Source organism: Thermobia domestica, chromosome 1, assembly GCF_964235325.1.
Source record: "Thermobia domestica chromosome 1, izTheDome1.hap1.1, whole genome shotgun sequence".
NCBI lineage: Eukaryota > Metazoa > Arthropoda > Insecta > Zygentoma > Lepismatidae > Thermobia > Thermobia domestica.
This window is the reverse complement of record NC_137454.1, coordinates 227,466,049-227,483,056: the sequence shown is the minus strand read 5'-3', so window position 1 is coordinate 227,483,056 and position 17,008 is coordinate 227,466,049. Positions and strand designations below refer to the sequence as shown.

General features: G+C 35.0%; 1 protein-coding gene across 1 annotated transcript in view; it reads right to left on the bottom strand.

The window, feature by feature from the left end:
• The window catches only part of LOC145678858 (phospholipase B1, membrane-associated-like), a 52,139-nt gene extending 38,699 nt beyond the window's left edge, over positions 1-13,440 (bottom strand). The window contains 3 exon segments of the mRNA XM_081749427.1: positions 7,314-7,370; positions 7,373-7,520; positions 13,375-13,440. Of these exon segments, the coding sequence (XP_081605553.1) occupies positions 7,314-7,370; positions 7,373-7,520; positions 13,375-13,440 (271 nt within the window).
• Positions 13,441-17,008: the final 3,568 nt, after the last annotated feature.

Below are 17,008 nucleotides of genomic sequence, written 5' to 3'. Positions count from 1 at the left end.
TGAGAACCAAAAATTGCTTTTGGCTTGTGTGTACCGCCCACCAGGGGCATCATTTAAGAATTTCGAAGAAGATATTTCTCGTATCTCACCACTTTATATGCATAGTCTCATACTTGGGGACATGAACTTTGATTTATTGTCCACTAAACGTGAAGTAGAAACATTCCGCGAGATTACTACATCCTTAAATTTTTCCATCTGTCCGCTCGAAGCTACGTTTCATACTACCACCTCAGATTCACTTCTTGACTTAATCTTAACTTCCGACATTGATAGAGTTCTTCATTTCGGTCAATTTTCAGTACCTGGCATTTCGCGTCATGATCTTATCTTTGTTTGCTATTCTATTAAGACTCCCAAATTCAAGCCTAAAATTGTTTTATACAGAGATTTAGCCAACATTAACAATGAAGCACTCTTGCGTGATGCTGCGTTATTACCTTGGCATCTAATAAGTTCTTTTCCTTCTGTGGATGACCAACTATCTTATTTCAATGAGTTAATATTTTATCTTCTGAACATTCATGCCCCCTTGAGAGAAAAACGCGTTTCTCGTTCTCCTTCGCCCTGGATTACAGATGAAATTCGAAGTTTAATGGCTTGTCGCGACAGAGCGTATAGTAAATTTAAGAAAGCACGTAAATTGAATCTACCCAACTTAAATGACAAATTTGAGGAATATAGGATCCTTAGAAATAGATGTAATCAAGTCGTGCGTAATGCGAAATTAAAATTTTCCTACACCCTGTTTGAGAACAAGAATCCCTCCCATCTTTGGAGAAATTTGAAGCTACTTGGCATTCGTAGCAGCAAAAGAGTCCAGCCGGATGTAGCTGCTCCTTTCTCTGCTGATTATCTTAACAATTATTTCTGTAGAATTGATAGTTCTAGCTCACAGATAAATGCAAGATCTGATAATACAGGACAAATCCCTAATTTTGAAGAAAATGTTTTCTCTTTCACCTGTGTCACCCCACATAATGTAATGAAAGCGATTAAGATTATAAAATCCACTGCTATAGGTGCTGATGAAATAAGCATAACATTGATCAAGAAAATATTACCCTTCGTCCTCTCCCCAATTACCAATTTATTTAATCTTTCCCTTACTACCGGAACATTCCCAGTCTTGTGGAAGACAGCACGAGTCCTGCCTCTCCCTAAGACTAAGGATGTCCGATCTGCAGAAGACTTAAGGCCTATTTCAATATTACCTGCCCTATCTAAAGCTCTTGAATATATTGTAAGTGATCAAATATGTGAGCACCTTCGAACTTATAACCTTTTAGACACTTTTCAATCCGGGTTTCGTAAACATTGCAGCACTTCTACAGCCCTTACTAGTATTACTGATGATATACGTTCTGCTTTGGACAAGAGAGAGATAACCGTACTTACCTTACTGGATTATAGCAAAGCATTCCAGTCAGTAAACCATGACATTTTGCTACAGAAACTTGTACAAAAATTTCGTTTCTCTACTTCAGCTGCTAAGTGGGTCCAAAATTACTTATGCGACCGAAAACAGTATGTGGTGGTTGCCAACTTAGTTTCTGGTCAGCGTGACCTTCCTTGTGGGGTTCCTCAAGGTAGTGTTTTAGGGCCTCTTCTTTTCTGCCTTTATATTAATGACTTAGCACAATCTCTAAAACACTGTAAGTATCACATGTATGCGGACGATGTTCAATTGTATCTATCTTCTTCACCAAAGCAAATAGATACTTGTATAACAAAGATGAACGAAGACTTGAGTAATTTGGCTAAATGGTCAGCAAATAATTGTTTGATTATAAATCCAGTGAAATCAAAGTCAATTTTAATTACTTCCAAACGTGCAATGACGTTAATAGATGCTTCACTTGTTCCCAATATAACTTTGGAAGGCGTAAATATTCCCTTCTCTTCCTCTGTGAAAAATCTTGGCGTCATACTTAACAAATATTTAACTTGGTCCGATCAAATTAACGCATCATGCAAGAAGGCTTTTGGAATTCTTCATTCTCTCAGCAAATTAAAAAACTTTTTACCAACACAGTTGAAAAAAACTCTTGTTCAAACCTTAGTGGTACCACATTTGGAGTACTGTGACACCGCCTTAACTGACGCTGATATACATTTACAAAAGCGTTTGCAGCGAGTACAAAATGCTTGTATACGTTTTATTTTTAACTTAAAATTCTCAAATCATGTTACGCCATTCTTTGAAAAGCTGCAATGGCTGAAGATGCAGCAACGGCGAAAATTGCACTCGTTGGTACTGCTGTATAAAACACTTACTTTTACAGAACCTTCCTATCTTCTAAAACATCTTAATTTTTTAAGCGATTTCCATGAGAGGGACACAAGATCACGTTTTAATAGCCAACTTGCAATTCCTATTCATAGATCAACTTATTCCTCCAAATCATTTATAATTTCGACGTGTCGTGATTAGAATACTTTGCCAACCTCGGTACGTGAGTCAAAATCTTTACCATCTTTTAAAAGAGCAGTTTATAATTTATTGTTATCGAAGCAGGGTTGAATGGACACAGAGACAGAAGAGCCAATAGAGAAGCTTGTCATAAAGATATGAAACCCAATACTTATTACATATTATAACATGTATGTACTTTCGTGTAGCAGTATATTATATTTGTGTGTGTGTTTGTGTGTGTGTGTGTGTGCGTTCAAGTGACAGTCTGTTTCTTGTGTTTTTTTTTACTTTCTAACTTTTTTTCTTTCTTTTGCTATTGTTAGCTATATCCTTTGATTTTTCAATTTTGTGTCATGTTTAGGTGGTAGATAAGGCTACATATAGCCTTAACCTCGACATGTAAAATGAGTCAAAATAAATAAATAAATAAATATCTGTTAAAATTGCTTCGAACCATTCCTTTCCTAATTAAGTTCAGTACTGGTACTGAGTTGAGACTTGAGAGTAGACGAGCCTATTACCTTAGTTGAATTTCCTAAGTTTTCTTTTATTCAGGGAGAGAAAAAAACTTAAAATGGGTAGAAAGAAAAGTAATGTTTGGAGCGTATATAATGTACGAAGTGTTAAATCAGTAAACTGCAAGTAATGTGATAGAAACTATAAGAATGCATATGTAAATGAAATGTCTGATAATGTGTATAAATATTTTAAGTATCCTGAAAGTCTAGAGAAAACAATTTTAAAAGGTTTACAAGGGAGAAGTTTGTCTTATTGTTGGCAAAATACTGGAACAGAACAAGTGAATGAAAGTGTATAACCTACGTGAAGTTGTAGTAACAATAAAAGCATTGATGACTCTTTAGTGACGAGGGTGTTTTATAAAACTTTGATGCAGGTTCATATATGAAGATTCCTCTATCAATGTAAAAAGTTCATCTAGTAGCATTATCACTTTTATGGATACAATGACAGTTTATGAAAACCTAAGTAACCTATATATGCATACCGTAACACATGAAAGTTAATGAGTTAATGAGTTCACACACACATCGCATATCAAGTTACGTTTTGAGGTAAGCGATAATGGAGTAGTTTGCTGGCTTGCAGTGTCTATAAGTTGTCTCAAAGTTCAAGTAAAAATTGCAAATGGCAAAGGATAGTTAACTACTTATGTAATAAATTCAACAATTAATTTCTTATATATGACATTGCATTTACCCTAGCCCAGCGCAAGTGTTTTCTATTAATGCACACGTAATTTTATTTCTTATAATTCAAGGACTTGCCGTATGACCTTGTAAAAGAGTCAAAAAACGAGGTTGAAAAGGGGTTGGTAAAACAATTTACAAGTATTTTCAAATAGCTTATATTTTGCAAAATAATGAAAACATGGTCAAATAAGTTAAAATGTTAAGGACAACTTGATGCCAAGTTTAATGAAATGCAAACACAACAAGATTGGAAGTATCTAAATCTTCAATCTGACGGTTGGAGTAATGTTCGTAATGAGGGAATAATCAACTTTAATATTACAAACCCCCATCCAATATTTGTTCATTTTATCAACACGGAAGGTAACCGTCACACTGCTAAATGCATTAGAGATAAGTATTTGATGTCATTGAAAAATACGACCCCAGCAAGTCTTTGTTCTCATTTGTGATGATGCAGCAAATATGCAGAAAGGTTTTTCTCTTGTCCAAGAAAAGTATCTCCATTTGCAACCAATGTCACGTAAAACACACACGTTGAACCTTGTCTGCAGTGATATTTTGAAGTTTTCTTCAATTTCCTCACTTATGGCAAATGTAGACGTTATTAAAATGGTTAAAATACTCAGGTATTGAATGCCTTTTCATGCAATTAACAATGAGAAGAACATTCACACTATTCTTACTCTTCCATGTGAAACCCGCTGAGGAAGCTATTTACGATCTCTTGAAAGTCTGAAAGCTAGAAAATCACTTTACATAATCTAGCTGTTCATGAAACCACTGCAAGATATACAGCATTTTTCGAAGACTACAAAGCAAGGTTGCTTGAAGATTAGTTTTTTCTGGGTGACAGTTGAAAAGCTAATATATGTTCTTAAGCCAAAAGTCTCCTGGATAAATATATTAGAATCTGATGAATGTAACATACACCGAGTTGTTCCTGCTGTCAAAGAAATCGAAGAACAACTAAGAAAGGCTGTACCCGAATTCCCATTGTCCAAATCAGGAGAAACAAATATTTTTAATAATTTCGAAAGCAGAAAAGTTACAGCATTTCAGCCGATTCACTATACCAGAGCCATCCATCATCACAGGGGTTTGACTTGACTCCAGAACAAGATCTCGATGGATTGGAGTTCATATACAAGGTTGCAGAGAACATGAAAGTAGATGTTATGAAGGATTTCGCACATTACAAGGCAAAGAAAAGTTTGTGGGGCAAGAAGTTCATTTAGACAAGTTCTGGTGAAATGAACCCAGTAGTTTGGTGGTAAGGTTTGTGTGGAAGTACCCATTATCTGAAGTCGCACAGCAGATATTAACAGCATCGATATTATCAGCCGCCACAAAAAGATCCTTCAGTAATTTCTCAAAAATTCACACTAAGTCAAGGAATAGACTGACTGCTTTCAGAGCCAGAAAAATTACGTATATAGCTTATAACTGGAAGTTGCATCACCGGGAACAGAAGCCAAAAGTATCAACACAGCGTAAAGAGACTGAGAAGACTGTTGAGTCAAAGCAGCAGGAAGACTTAGAAAATAAGTTATCGGAAGATACAACTTCATCACATTTGGAATGCACCATGGTACCAAGAAAAAGAAGAACCAATGAAGAAGACAGTGACACTTCTTAGATGTGTGAGATAAATGGAGACATTACCAGCGATGATTCCATATATTCATTTCATGTATCTTGGTAATCTTCATTTCATGTATGAGTAATCTTGGTAGAAATGCCATCTCATAACGAGATAATGTTTTGCCCTTATGTGTATAGAATATTTCGAGAACGTTACTAAGTCCTGAAGGTTCTGTAATTCAGAACTTTTATTAGCTTGATACTGCCAATTGAGGTGTTTGAAACCAACGAAAACTAACTTAATTTTGTCCAATTCTAAATTAAAGCATGGAATCATTTGAATTACGCGTATGGATCTGATGCCACCCAATCATAAACTAATTAAAGAAACTGATGTAACCGTCATGTGAAACCCATTAACCAATGGCAATGGCATTTTATCTATTTTGTTCACAAGAATGCTAGTTTTCCTCAAAACAAGAAAATGCAGTTATTTCGTTCTGGCTTCAGACAGCTTATTTTTTATTATATTGTGATGCCTAGCGAGCAAGCGTAGGGAAGTGTGAAAGTCTTCGTATATACTCCTACTCTTGTTCAATTTGTAGTTATTAAAGCATGTATGTTATAACAGAAAATATGTTTCAAGTCATGTCAGTTGTAATGGCTTGTCGCCCATAGTCACTTACAGAATGTAAATTAAAAGAAAAGCATTTATCTGCGTTCCATGTACTTGCTTAGTTTCTTTATTTGTAGAAAAATAAATGTAGTCTTTATTAGAGTGATCAGTTCTTAAAACTGTGCTCCCTGGAGAAATATCAAAACAGGAATGACCACATAACTCATTTCTATTAATAAAAATAATAAATTTAATGTCTTTTGACAATTGTGTTAGCTTCTACTGGATCTAATGTTACCTTTTCATTATTTTTATGTACTGCTCAAGAAGATCTGTATCACATACATGATTGAAAAAGAAAAAACCCTTATATTTACCCAATTTGGGTAAATACCTGGGTATTTACCCAAGGTAAATACCCAAAAAATATTTACCGGTAAAAATCCCATCACTAGTTAAGGCCCAATTAGCGGATTTCGTAAATCAGCCTGTATATATCATTCCAATCGCTTGACTTGCAGGCATGGAATTAGGATACAACACACTTTACTAGAATTTGAATATCTCATTCACGAAAATTGAAGCCCGGAAGAAGGAAAAGAAATAGACATTACTACTAAAGCATTTATTTGTTTAGAATCGTTGAACATGAAGACTCGAAATTTGATATAATTACGAACGCTTTTTGTCTCACATCAGAAGAATAGTAACGTATCATTCATTTCATGAATTCAATACAAGAGATGGAAATCGTTGCATGCAGGGAAAGCGGGGACCGCGAAATAAGTGAGAGATTTTCTTACCATTTTATATGTTTAATAACAGAAATTATACATATGAAACGTTTAAGAAGGTTTTACATATTATCTTTGCCATTGGACAGAATAACAACTTCATTAGAAAGATAAAGTTAAACGACTACTTCTAGCTGCTAATATTCAAGGCCAGATTTTGTTTACTTTCTGATGCCGTGAACCCTTCGTAGCGTCTGTTAATATTCCGTCATGAAATCAAAAAATGATTTTTAAAAGTATATCTTACGTATCATGAAAATGGAATGATAAATTAAAATTTTATAACAGTAAAATATATCATTCACGACAATGTAATACTGCCATAAATGGAGATATTCGAAAATATATATTATCATACGAATAATGGCTAATATGGTTAATTCAACATTCTTCTCATAGGATGAGTGACGCATCTTTCAGCCTAAGTTAGTCATTTTTGTTACCTTTTCTTTTATCTTTTGTTATTCTATTCTTCTGAATTGGTTGAGAAGTAAATGATGCAAATTACAAATTTATTTGATGTAACCAACATGATAAGATAAAGTTTAATGAAAGTGAAATGTTTCATGGACTCTGTTTCAATTTTTCGCTCCTCCCAACTCCCGAAGATCCGCGGATCACAGGTCAGGAAACACTGTTACAATCTATAGGATAAAACCGTTACTAGAAATTAGCTATGAGGTTTGACTTACCTCCGATCCATGCCACCCCTCTGTAGCTGTTTATTACCTCTAGTAAATACGTAGAGTGAGTCCAGTACCAGCACTAACACTTTCTCCGAGAGCAGCGATCACATCGATATCTCCTGGCATTAGTTGATGGACACTGGTGGGCCGAGTAGGAGATCGAAATCCTTTTGTCTCACAAGGGAACTTATTAGGCACATTTTCTTGAAATGGCTGCAAATCAGACGTTTGCAACGTAGTAAGTACTAGAGATATTCTATGAGATTTTTTAATAAAATCGCAGGCTTTCAGTTAAATTCTCACACGGAAACGTCCCACAAATTTTCTCTGAAATCTGGTTGCCACATAGGATATCTGATAGAGCATCATGAGAAATGAAAATGAGCAAAATTTAAGGTGCTATGGACCAGAAGGATAGAAGCTATGGGGCTTCAAAACTTGAATATCCAACCGTTAAAACGATCGGAACGAACGTTGCACAATATAATGAAAACAAAACGCTCTATCGAAAACCACAAACAGTGTTGCCATACGTGAAGCAGTCTTGCCAACTCAGTATACAAGTGTGTACTGATTTAAAATGCACTATTATCACTAAACATATCTGTGAAGTGTAGTTGTAGAGTGTTGCACACAGTTGGAGCTATGTGTGCTGAAAATATATAACGGAGGAGTCTGATATCTGGCAACAGATGGTAATAAAGGAATCTGGGTCTCACATTATGAATTTAGTTCAAATGCATAACACCGATAATATAACATAGCAAAATATCAGCAGCGTAACATAATATTGATGCACTTGAAAAACGAAATTGAGTGATGCAATTTTTACGTCCTGTGTCAGCTCCGAAGCTATAGATATAGGACGGGACCTATAGTGTAAAGTGGGATCCAAACCACCATGAAAGACGAAAGATAACAATGAAATGTAAGGTGAAAAGTACAACAAAAACATGTCTGAGGCGGAATTGGAACCCGCGATCTCTAATATGTCGGTTATCTAGAATTCTATCCGGGACTAAAAACGAAATGAGTTAAAAATAAAATTTCCAATTTGAATATGGTAATATTACAGTGTACAAACATTATCATATGGTATGTAGGAGAGGAAGTAAAAGAATATGCCACTTAACACGAAAGACATAAACCAAGAAAGTACTCTTCCAAACATTGATAAGATAATCTGGAAAACCAGTTTACAGAATTAGAAAACACGTGTTTCTTTCCTCGCATGTATCATTTTGTTTTCGCGAGTTGTCTCTTTATTCACCGGGGCTACAAAAGTATAATGCAAAACCCTCCTTTTTTCTAATGCATTCCTTTCTAATGCAACTGTCGCCACACATCAGACTTCTCCATTGAACATTTTCAGCACACGTAGCTCCAACTGTGTGCAGCACTGTACCACTACACTTCACCGTTATGTTTAGTGATAATAGTGCATTTTAAATCTGTGCAAACTTGTATATCACGCTATTTCAAACAAAATATTTTTATGCTGAGTTGGCGAGACTGCTTCACCTATGGCAACACTGTTTGTGGTTTTCGATAGGACATTTTGGTTTCATTATATTGTACAACGTTCGTTTTGATTGCTTTAACGGTTTCCAAGATATTTACTTTAAACGTACATAATTCCATGATAATATTTTTTGGATAATCAAATTTTGAAGCCCCGTAGGGTCGTATCCTTCTGGTCCATAGCACTTTAAATTTTGCTCATTTTCATTTCTCATGATGCTCTATCAGATGTCCTATGTGGCAATCAATTTAAGTGACAATTTGTGAGACCTTCCCGTGTGAGATTCTAATTCGAATACTCACACAAGATAAGTACTCTATTGGGCTTTCAAATATTTGATACGTTCTGGACTATTTACTAGGTGTTTTAAATGCATGTAGAGTGTATGCAGCAATTATTAGCAATAATAAAGACAAAAGTTTACAATAATGCATTGCTGCATCTCCAATATTTACTGACAGTTTATCTCATACATGTAAATCGGTTTCAGTGAATCTAATACAGGGTGTCCAATATATAATGCAACCCGAAGTTTGGAATGGTAGAACTTTTGAACCTGAAGCAAAACATGAAAAATCATCTGGGGAAAGCTGGCTACGGAAATGAAGCTGGACATTTGAGTACCCTGGGTTTGAATCAAAATAATTTACTCGTTCGAATATCTATCTACGATTCTCTACTACAGGGTTTATCAACCTGGGTCGCGAGGATAAGCAGAGAAGAAAAATATAATTAGAATCTAATACAGGAAAATATCTTTAAATATTATTTTGAATTATGTTCTGATAGGCATACTTTTATTTTTTTTAAATACTGTTATGAGCAACAAAAATAGGTCTACTAAACATTTTCAACAGGTCCAGAATTGTTCAAAAATAAATTTAAATGAAAGACGTACGATATGAAACTAATGAGAACTGCATATTGAAATACCGGAAAGATACAAATGCAACAAAACCTGCGTATTCAAATACAATTAAACTTGAAAGCTAATGAGATATCTGAGCATGGTGTGATTATACTAGTGCGGCAATGTCCGGTTCAATCTTAGTGACGCACATTATCAAGTCATTTAAAATACTCAATAACTTATTTAATAACTGTCCAAGATTTTTTTAACCAAAATTAGAAATCACTTTATTTCTTATCATATGAACCAAAGTTACGGGAGTTTTGAAGTTTTAAAGTTTTCAAACTGCCTGCATTTTGAAACAGTATGGAGGATTTGATTCGATATTTGTAATATGAATAAACTGACCAAATTTAGTTTTAATCCATTCGCTTTTTAGGGAATTACTGTATTCACTATATACAAGAAATTGATTCTAGTATTATAGAAATAGATGTATATCGTGAGATCTCCGATATAGGTATATTAAAAATCCCACATAAGCTTATTACAAACCAGAAATTATAAGGGGATCGTTGGCAAGAGGATGTGATAAAATAGGGGTCATGATAGGAATTGGGTTGAGAACCACTGCTCTACTTTAATGTAACGAACTCGAGTCATTTCTGAAGCGGATAATCTACAATGTGAGAGGAAGATCCGAGATGAAGTAAGGAGAATATCCGCAGTCTGTGGCAAAGCTCATACTTAACGTTATGCTGTGTGTTTAATGAGATTGGAAGGTTATTGTGCATTACTAGCTTGTCACTGGAGAACGGTACACTTGAACGTGTACTGTGGACAACTAGCTAGGTGCAATTAAATAGAAACGCGCGGAACTGGTCAACAGAAAGGGTGTCGTATACTACCGTGAGAGCGTCAGACTGCAGACACCTTTAACGACCCGTCCGAAGTTGGGAGAAGTTGACTCTTTAATTCCTAATGCATCAACCGTATACCTCGGACCTGACATCTTCAGACTATTACAGTATTTGTTTCAGTCTCTGCGGAATTCTCTGAATTTTGAAACGGAGCTGTTAAATACCACAGGTCACAATTTTTACGAGACACAATAGAACTTCTATAGCGACTGGATTATAGTATTGCAGGAACAATGTCAAAAAGTCTTCGAAAAAAATGATGCGTATGTAATTTTATAAAAATATTTTTAAATTACAATAAATGTCTTCCCAATTTTGACCTTCGAATGCTCAATAATTTTGATTAAGCTTCCTGCAGGCAACAATAGCTGTGTGTATTTTGTCGCTATTTTTAGCCCGGGCTCGCAGCAACAACGGGGAGGGAAAGGAGAAGGGAAGGGGGAGTGAAGTATGTTTCATTTAAGCGTAGTTTCTGTCTGTTACAAGCTGTGTTGTGTTCTTGTGCTGGAAGAACGTGTTACTGAAGTGTAGTTAGTGCGTGTGATCATTGTAATTCCTGCGATGGCAGCTATGGGCATTGACTATAAAAGTGATGAGTGGAGGTTGTTCATCGACTCCTCCAAAATAAGTCCCAAATTTGTCCTCCTGCATAATGGCAACGTGCTACCATCGATTCCGATTGGGTATGCACCTTACGTGAAAGAAACATATGATAACATGAAACAATTGTTATTGCGATTGAACTATGGCAAGTTTAAATGGCAGATTTCCGGGAATCAGAAAATCATAAGCATATTACTTGGGCTACAACAGGGCTACGCCAAATACTGTTGTTTCCTGTGCCTCTGGGATAGGCCGCGCCAAAGCATTTCATTATAAAAAGAAAGATTTTCCTAAGCGTCAATCATTTGAACCAGGACCTTACAACGTTATGCAATAAGCACTTATCGAATCCAACAACATAATTCTCCCTGCTCTTCATGTAAAACTGGGCCTAATGAAAAACTTTGTTAAGGCCATGGACAAAACTGGGGAAGCATTTCTCTTTTTGCGCGAGAAACTTCTACGTCTTAGTGAGGCAAAAATAAAAGATGGGATTTTTGTGGGTACCCAAATACGTAAACTGTACAAAAATGAGCATTTCAACACCATCCTGACAGGTGATGAAACGTTAGCTTGGGATGCCTTTGTTCAAGTATCAACAAACTTTTTAGGAAATAAGAGGACAGAAAACTATAAGGATCTTGTGGCAAATCTTCTGCACTGCTACGATAGACTGGGGTGTAACGTCCTTAAAGTTACATTTCTTAGATTCCCACTTGGACTTCTTTCCTGACAACTGTGGTGCTCTAAGCGACGAGCACGGGGAACGCTTCCACCAGCAAATTTCGGACATGGAAATGAGGTACCAGGGAAAGTGGAATGCATCAGTGTTGGTCGATTATAATTATTGTTGGACACTAATTAGGGAATCACTAGCAGAAAACTACAAACGCCAGGCAAAGCGGTTGCGCCTTCAGTGACCTTCCTCCGAGGGATAACAACAAAGTAAATACACAGCTTAAATACACGCTTATATAGGCAATAACGTAAAATTATCATAACATCAAAACGAGAGCTAATCTTGCATTTTCATTAAAATTTTCGTTATCAGAACACCGGAAAACATAAAGATTAGCTGTTCTCATACCAGTTACAGAAAAAAAGTAAAATTTTGCTGGCTAGTGTTACCACAGAGTCATGATTGACACATTGTTGGAAAGCTTATGGAACAAAAATTCCAACGAAATAACATTTGTGAAATTCCCACCATATTCGTAGAAGAAGTCTTATATGGAACCGCTCTGAAAATAAATGTAATTTACGTGAAAAACTATGATTGAAAAAATTGGTCAATTTTGCCCTCCTCCTCCTCCCCCATATAAGCAACAATTACACATACAACATATTACCTACTTCAATGATTCACACACCAATTTTTATTTATGTACCCCCAAGTGAGAAGGAATACAATCCCCAAAATCCTAATGCAAAAAACGAAAAAAGAAACAAGTAGTTACTCTCTCCGTCCGCCGTGGTACCCCCACATATGTGAAATGCATATCAACGGAAAGCTTCACCCGTCTGAAATACATTGATACCAAAATTAGCTCCCTAGCTTAATTAGGGGCTTAGTTATTGAGGTTTAAATAGAGTCACATTGAGGGGAGACGAGAATGTGACTCCTGTATATAGATAGATTGATTGATAGATAGATATAGATATATAAATATTGATATAGATATAACTTATTGGGCAACACACTCCAAACAATAGAGATTATTCTGACAATGAGTAAATTTTTTCTTGCTTCATCTCCACAACAAGAGTATGTTTCAATGTCCCACAAGCTTACCAATTGTTGTCTGCTGTTTGAAATTTTAGATGTAAGTTGGATTCCATTTGTACAGGCATTTGAAATAGTAACAAAGAAGTGGACCCGAATGTTATAGCAGGGAGCGCAGTTATAGCAGGGAGTGGGAGGTACTTTTGTTATTGGCTGTGTAAGTCATAAAGTGCAAAAGTCTTAATAATCAAGTAGGTGCGCTAGTTCTAAGAGGCAGAAGTCATTAAAATTAATTTAACTATAAAAGTCATAAACTGTGGAAGTTCTAAACAGCACAAGTACTAAAATGCAGAATCCTTAAAATGCATTTAACTCCCAAACTGCAGAAAATTTAAAATTTAGAACATGCACCCGTATGTTTAAGATTTATTAACGTTATCCAAACTTACCCTCTTGTATTTTAATTGTGCTATTTTTCCAACTCCTATGATATTTAAAATATGTGTAAAGGTCATATATGATCCTCCTAACAACCTTATGCCAACCAAGGAGATTTTTGGTTGAGTATCAGGAATCAGTTTCTGCGACAAAGTTCCAGAAAGTATGGTATTCAATAGTAATGTAATACATAGCATATTTCTTCTGTGTTAAGCTGTAAAACAATATACAGTACATCGTTTAGCATTTATTTATGTTGTTATACGTAACAAAACTCTGCAAATTGTGAAATTTGCTAAATTACATATTTCTAATAAAGCAGTTTATTCTATTTTTAATAGTTTAGGCGTTATTAATAATTTCAATCTTTAGTAGTGAACTATGTGCATAACATTGTGTAAAGATCAAGATTAAATAAACGATCTTAATAATTTCAGGTGACAACTTTGCTAATAATAATAATATTTTCATGTTTATTTAGCATATAATGAAATCAGTGCCATTCTCAAAAATAATGATCATATGTTCGATATTTTCTTTGAAAATGGTGTAATGTACGTTGTATATTATTGTAAAAATAAACAAAAATTAAAACGAGAAAACAAAGTAACTTTTTTTTCTTTGCAGTTCTATATACATATTTAGGAGAAAAATTTCAGAAACAAATTAATACTTTATATAGTTTTTGTTCCGTTCAACCTATTCCTTAGACAAATCTATAAAAATATGTTCGAGTTACTGGAGAGGTAGATATTTATAGAAAGGGATTATTTATTTATTTATTTAATTAGAACACAACACAACAGGCTTAATGCCTAATTATAGTGTCGTATAATGCATACATAGACATATATACATTTACCCGTACAATTAATCAATTCACTTCGAGTGTCAGGTACTCGGTAATAATCCTGTTTCTAAATACATATTCTGACATACTAAATATATCTAATAAATCAGTTTTATGACTTAATTCATTGTAGGAGTCACACATTCTCCACAGCGGAGATTTACTGAGAATATTTGTTTGTGCCCTTTCACAGAAAAATATACCATTATTCCCTGGTCTTGTTCTGCCTGTTGGAACGCTCAGATATATTTTCGTGAGTAGCACTGGACAGACAATTTTATTATTTAATACTTTGTATAAAAATAGTAAATCAAACATCTTTCGTCGATTCGTCAACGTTAGGAAATTCAAACTCCTTACTAAGTCCATTTAGGGAATCTGTTTGGGATAGAAAGCTGTTTTCTTGTACGCAAGCATTTTTAGAAACTTAAATTGTATGTTTTCTATTGCTTGTAAGTATTTATTTACATTCGGTGTCCAAATAACGCACGCATATTCTAATCGGGACCTTACGTACAAATTATAAAGTTTAATGAATGTTGACTCGTATCTAAACTCTTTACCCATTCTATAGATAAAACCGAGGTTTCTGAATGCAGCGTTAGAGATTGCATTGGTGTGATGAGAGAAGGTCAATTTTGAATCAAAAATTACTCCTAAATCTTTAACTGAATTTGGTTTACACAGAGATATGCCATTAATTATATACGGATGATTGATGGGATTTTCTTTCCTTGAGAACGATAAAGACTTACATTTAGAGATGTTCAATGAAAGTTTGTTTTTGTCACATCATTGCCCAACACCCTGTAAATCCTGCTCGAGTTGTGTGCAGTCATCTATTGTGCTTATTTTAGAATATAATTTGAGATCATCGGCAAACAACAGAAAGTGATAGTTTTTAACATAGGTTGAAATATAATTAATGACAAGAAGAAATAATAGCGGACATAAATGGGATCCTTGAGGAACACCTGACAATGTGGTAAATTTCGTGGTAATATATCCAGTGGCGGCGATTGGAGGTTAAAAGTGGGGGGGCAAGACATGATCTGAATATTTGTATATCAATGTTAGTTTCCCTGGTTGCTTCTAACGTTTAGTTTTACGAAAGGTTGTATAACTAATAGGGTACTATCTTTTTCAGTTAAAATACCGTATATCTTATTTCAAATTTTATTAAGTAAATTGATAAGAGCAACGCAAGTAGGTACTAGCTCTTTATATTCTTAAACGAAGATTTAAGATTTGATTATTTGCTCATGAACATCTTAAAATTGTCTGGAAGATTGTGTGATCACATTATTTAATAACAAATTGCAAAACAAATAAATACAAAGGATAATATTAATCATAGTAATAAATAATGAGGCTTGTTTTGAAGAAGTTATATTGAAACTGGGGATTAATGAACAACTTAATTTTTAGTTCCACACATGCTATTAAATGTATTACTCTTAGAAAATGAAAGTAAATACTACAAGCGTATGCTACGACATTTAAAGAAATTTCGAAACATGTTCGTTCTCGTACACCCCTAAACACACCACTGCAAAACAATGAAAAAGGTTGAAGCTGTTTTTGTTACTCTCCTTTTAATTAATATTTCTTACTCAGCTCGTTTGTGGCTAAGCTGTTAGCATACACGCCTTTGGCGTGGGAGACACGGGTTCGATTCGCGGGGGGAGCCCATCGGATTCCACGTTAATCAGTAGATCTACGTGTCTTATAGCCTCGCTGTTGAACGGGATGTTAAACTCAAAATGTTCTAAATCAAATCAAAATATTCCTTACTATTAGAGAGAAGAAAAGGCATTTTACGAACTGTCAATTTTCTGCAATTAAAGAATAACTTCTGAAAGCTTTTTTCTTTTTTTCATAATGTTATCTCAATTAGTTTCAAAGCGGCTGATTAACTCATATTGGACTTACATTGAGCCCTTGTAAGAAGAAATGAAAGTATGCTCGAAATGTTGCACTCCAATAGATTAATTCTTGGACCACATTCGTGACAACTAAAACGCAATTCCTCTAGCTTTCTTAACTCCACGGGAAGACAACCAATACGTACTCACGCAACGGCAAATATAGAGACTATGGAACATTTTTTCTAAATACATAAAAAAAATTACATTTCAAAATGGAACTATATACATTAATAGGTCATTTCAGAAAAGTGGGGGGGAAACTTCCCCCCTTTGCCCCCCCGAATCGCCACCCATGAATATATCCCTTGTAAGAGACAGCTTGCTCTCGATTGCACAAGTAGGAAGCGAAGTACTCTATTGCTCGTTTGGAAAAATTGAAAGATACCAATTTCTGTAGTAGCACGTCATGGTCAACTCTGTCGAAAGTCTTACTGAAATCCGTATAAATGACGTCCACTTGACCGCTTTTGTCTAACTCTCTTGCTATGTAATCCGTTACTATTGCTGGATTGGTTGTTGTGGATTTATTTCTTAAAAATCCGTGTTGATGTTTAGATATGACAGGCTTTACATGGTTTAAAATTCTGTTGTATAATATGGTTTCAAGAACTTTTGCAAAGGGAGATAGGATGGCTAAGGGTACGGGTCTGGAGTTCTCTATTTCATTCCTGTTTCCAGATTTAGGAATAGGGCAAATGAGACCTTCTTTCCATTTATTCGGAAATATATTGGTTTTAATGGACATATTAAAGATAATATGGACTGGATGCTTAAATATATCTAAACAGCCCTTCACCACATACAGTGGAGTGTCATCTATACTACAAAATGTTTTAGATTTCAGTGCTTTAATAGCCTGGTCAATCT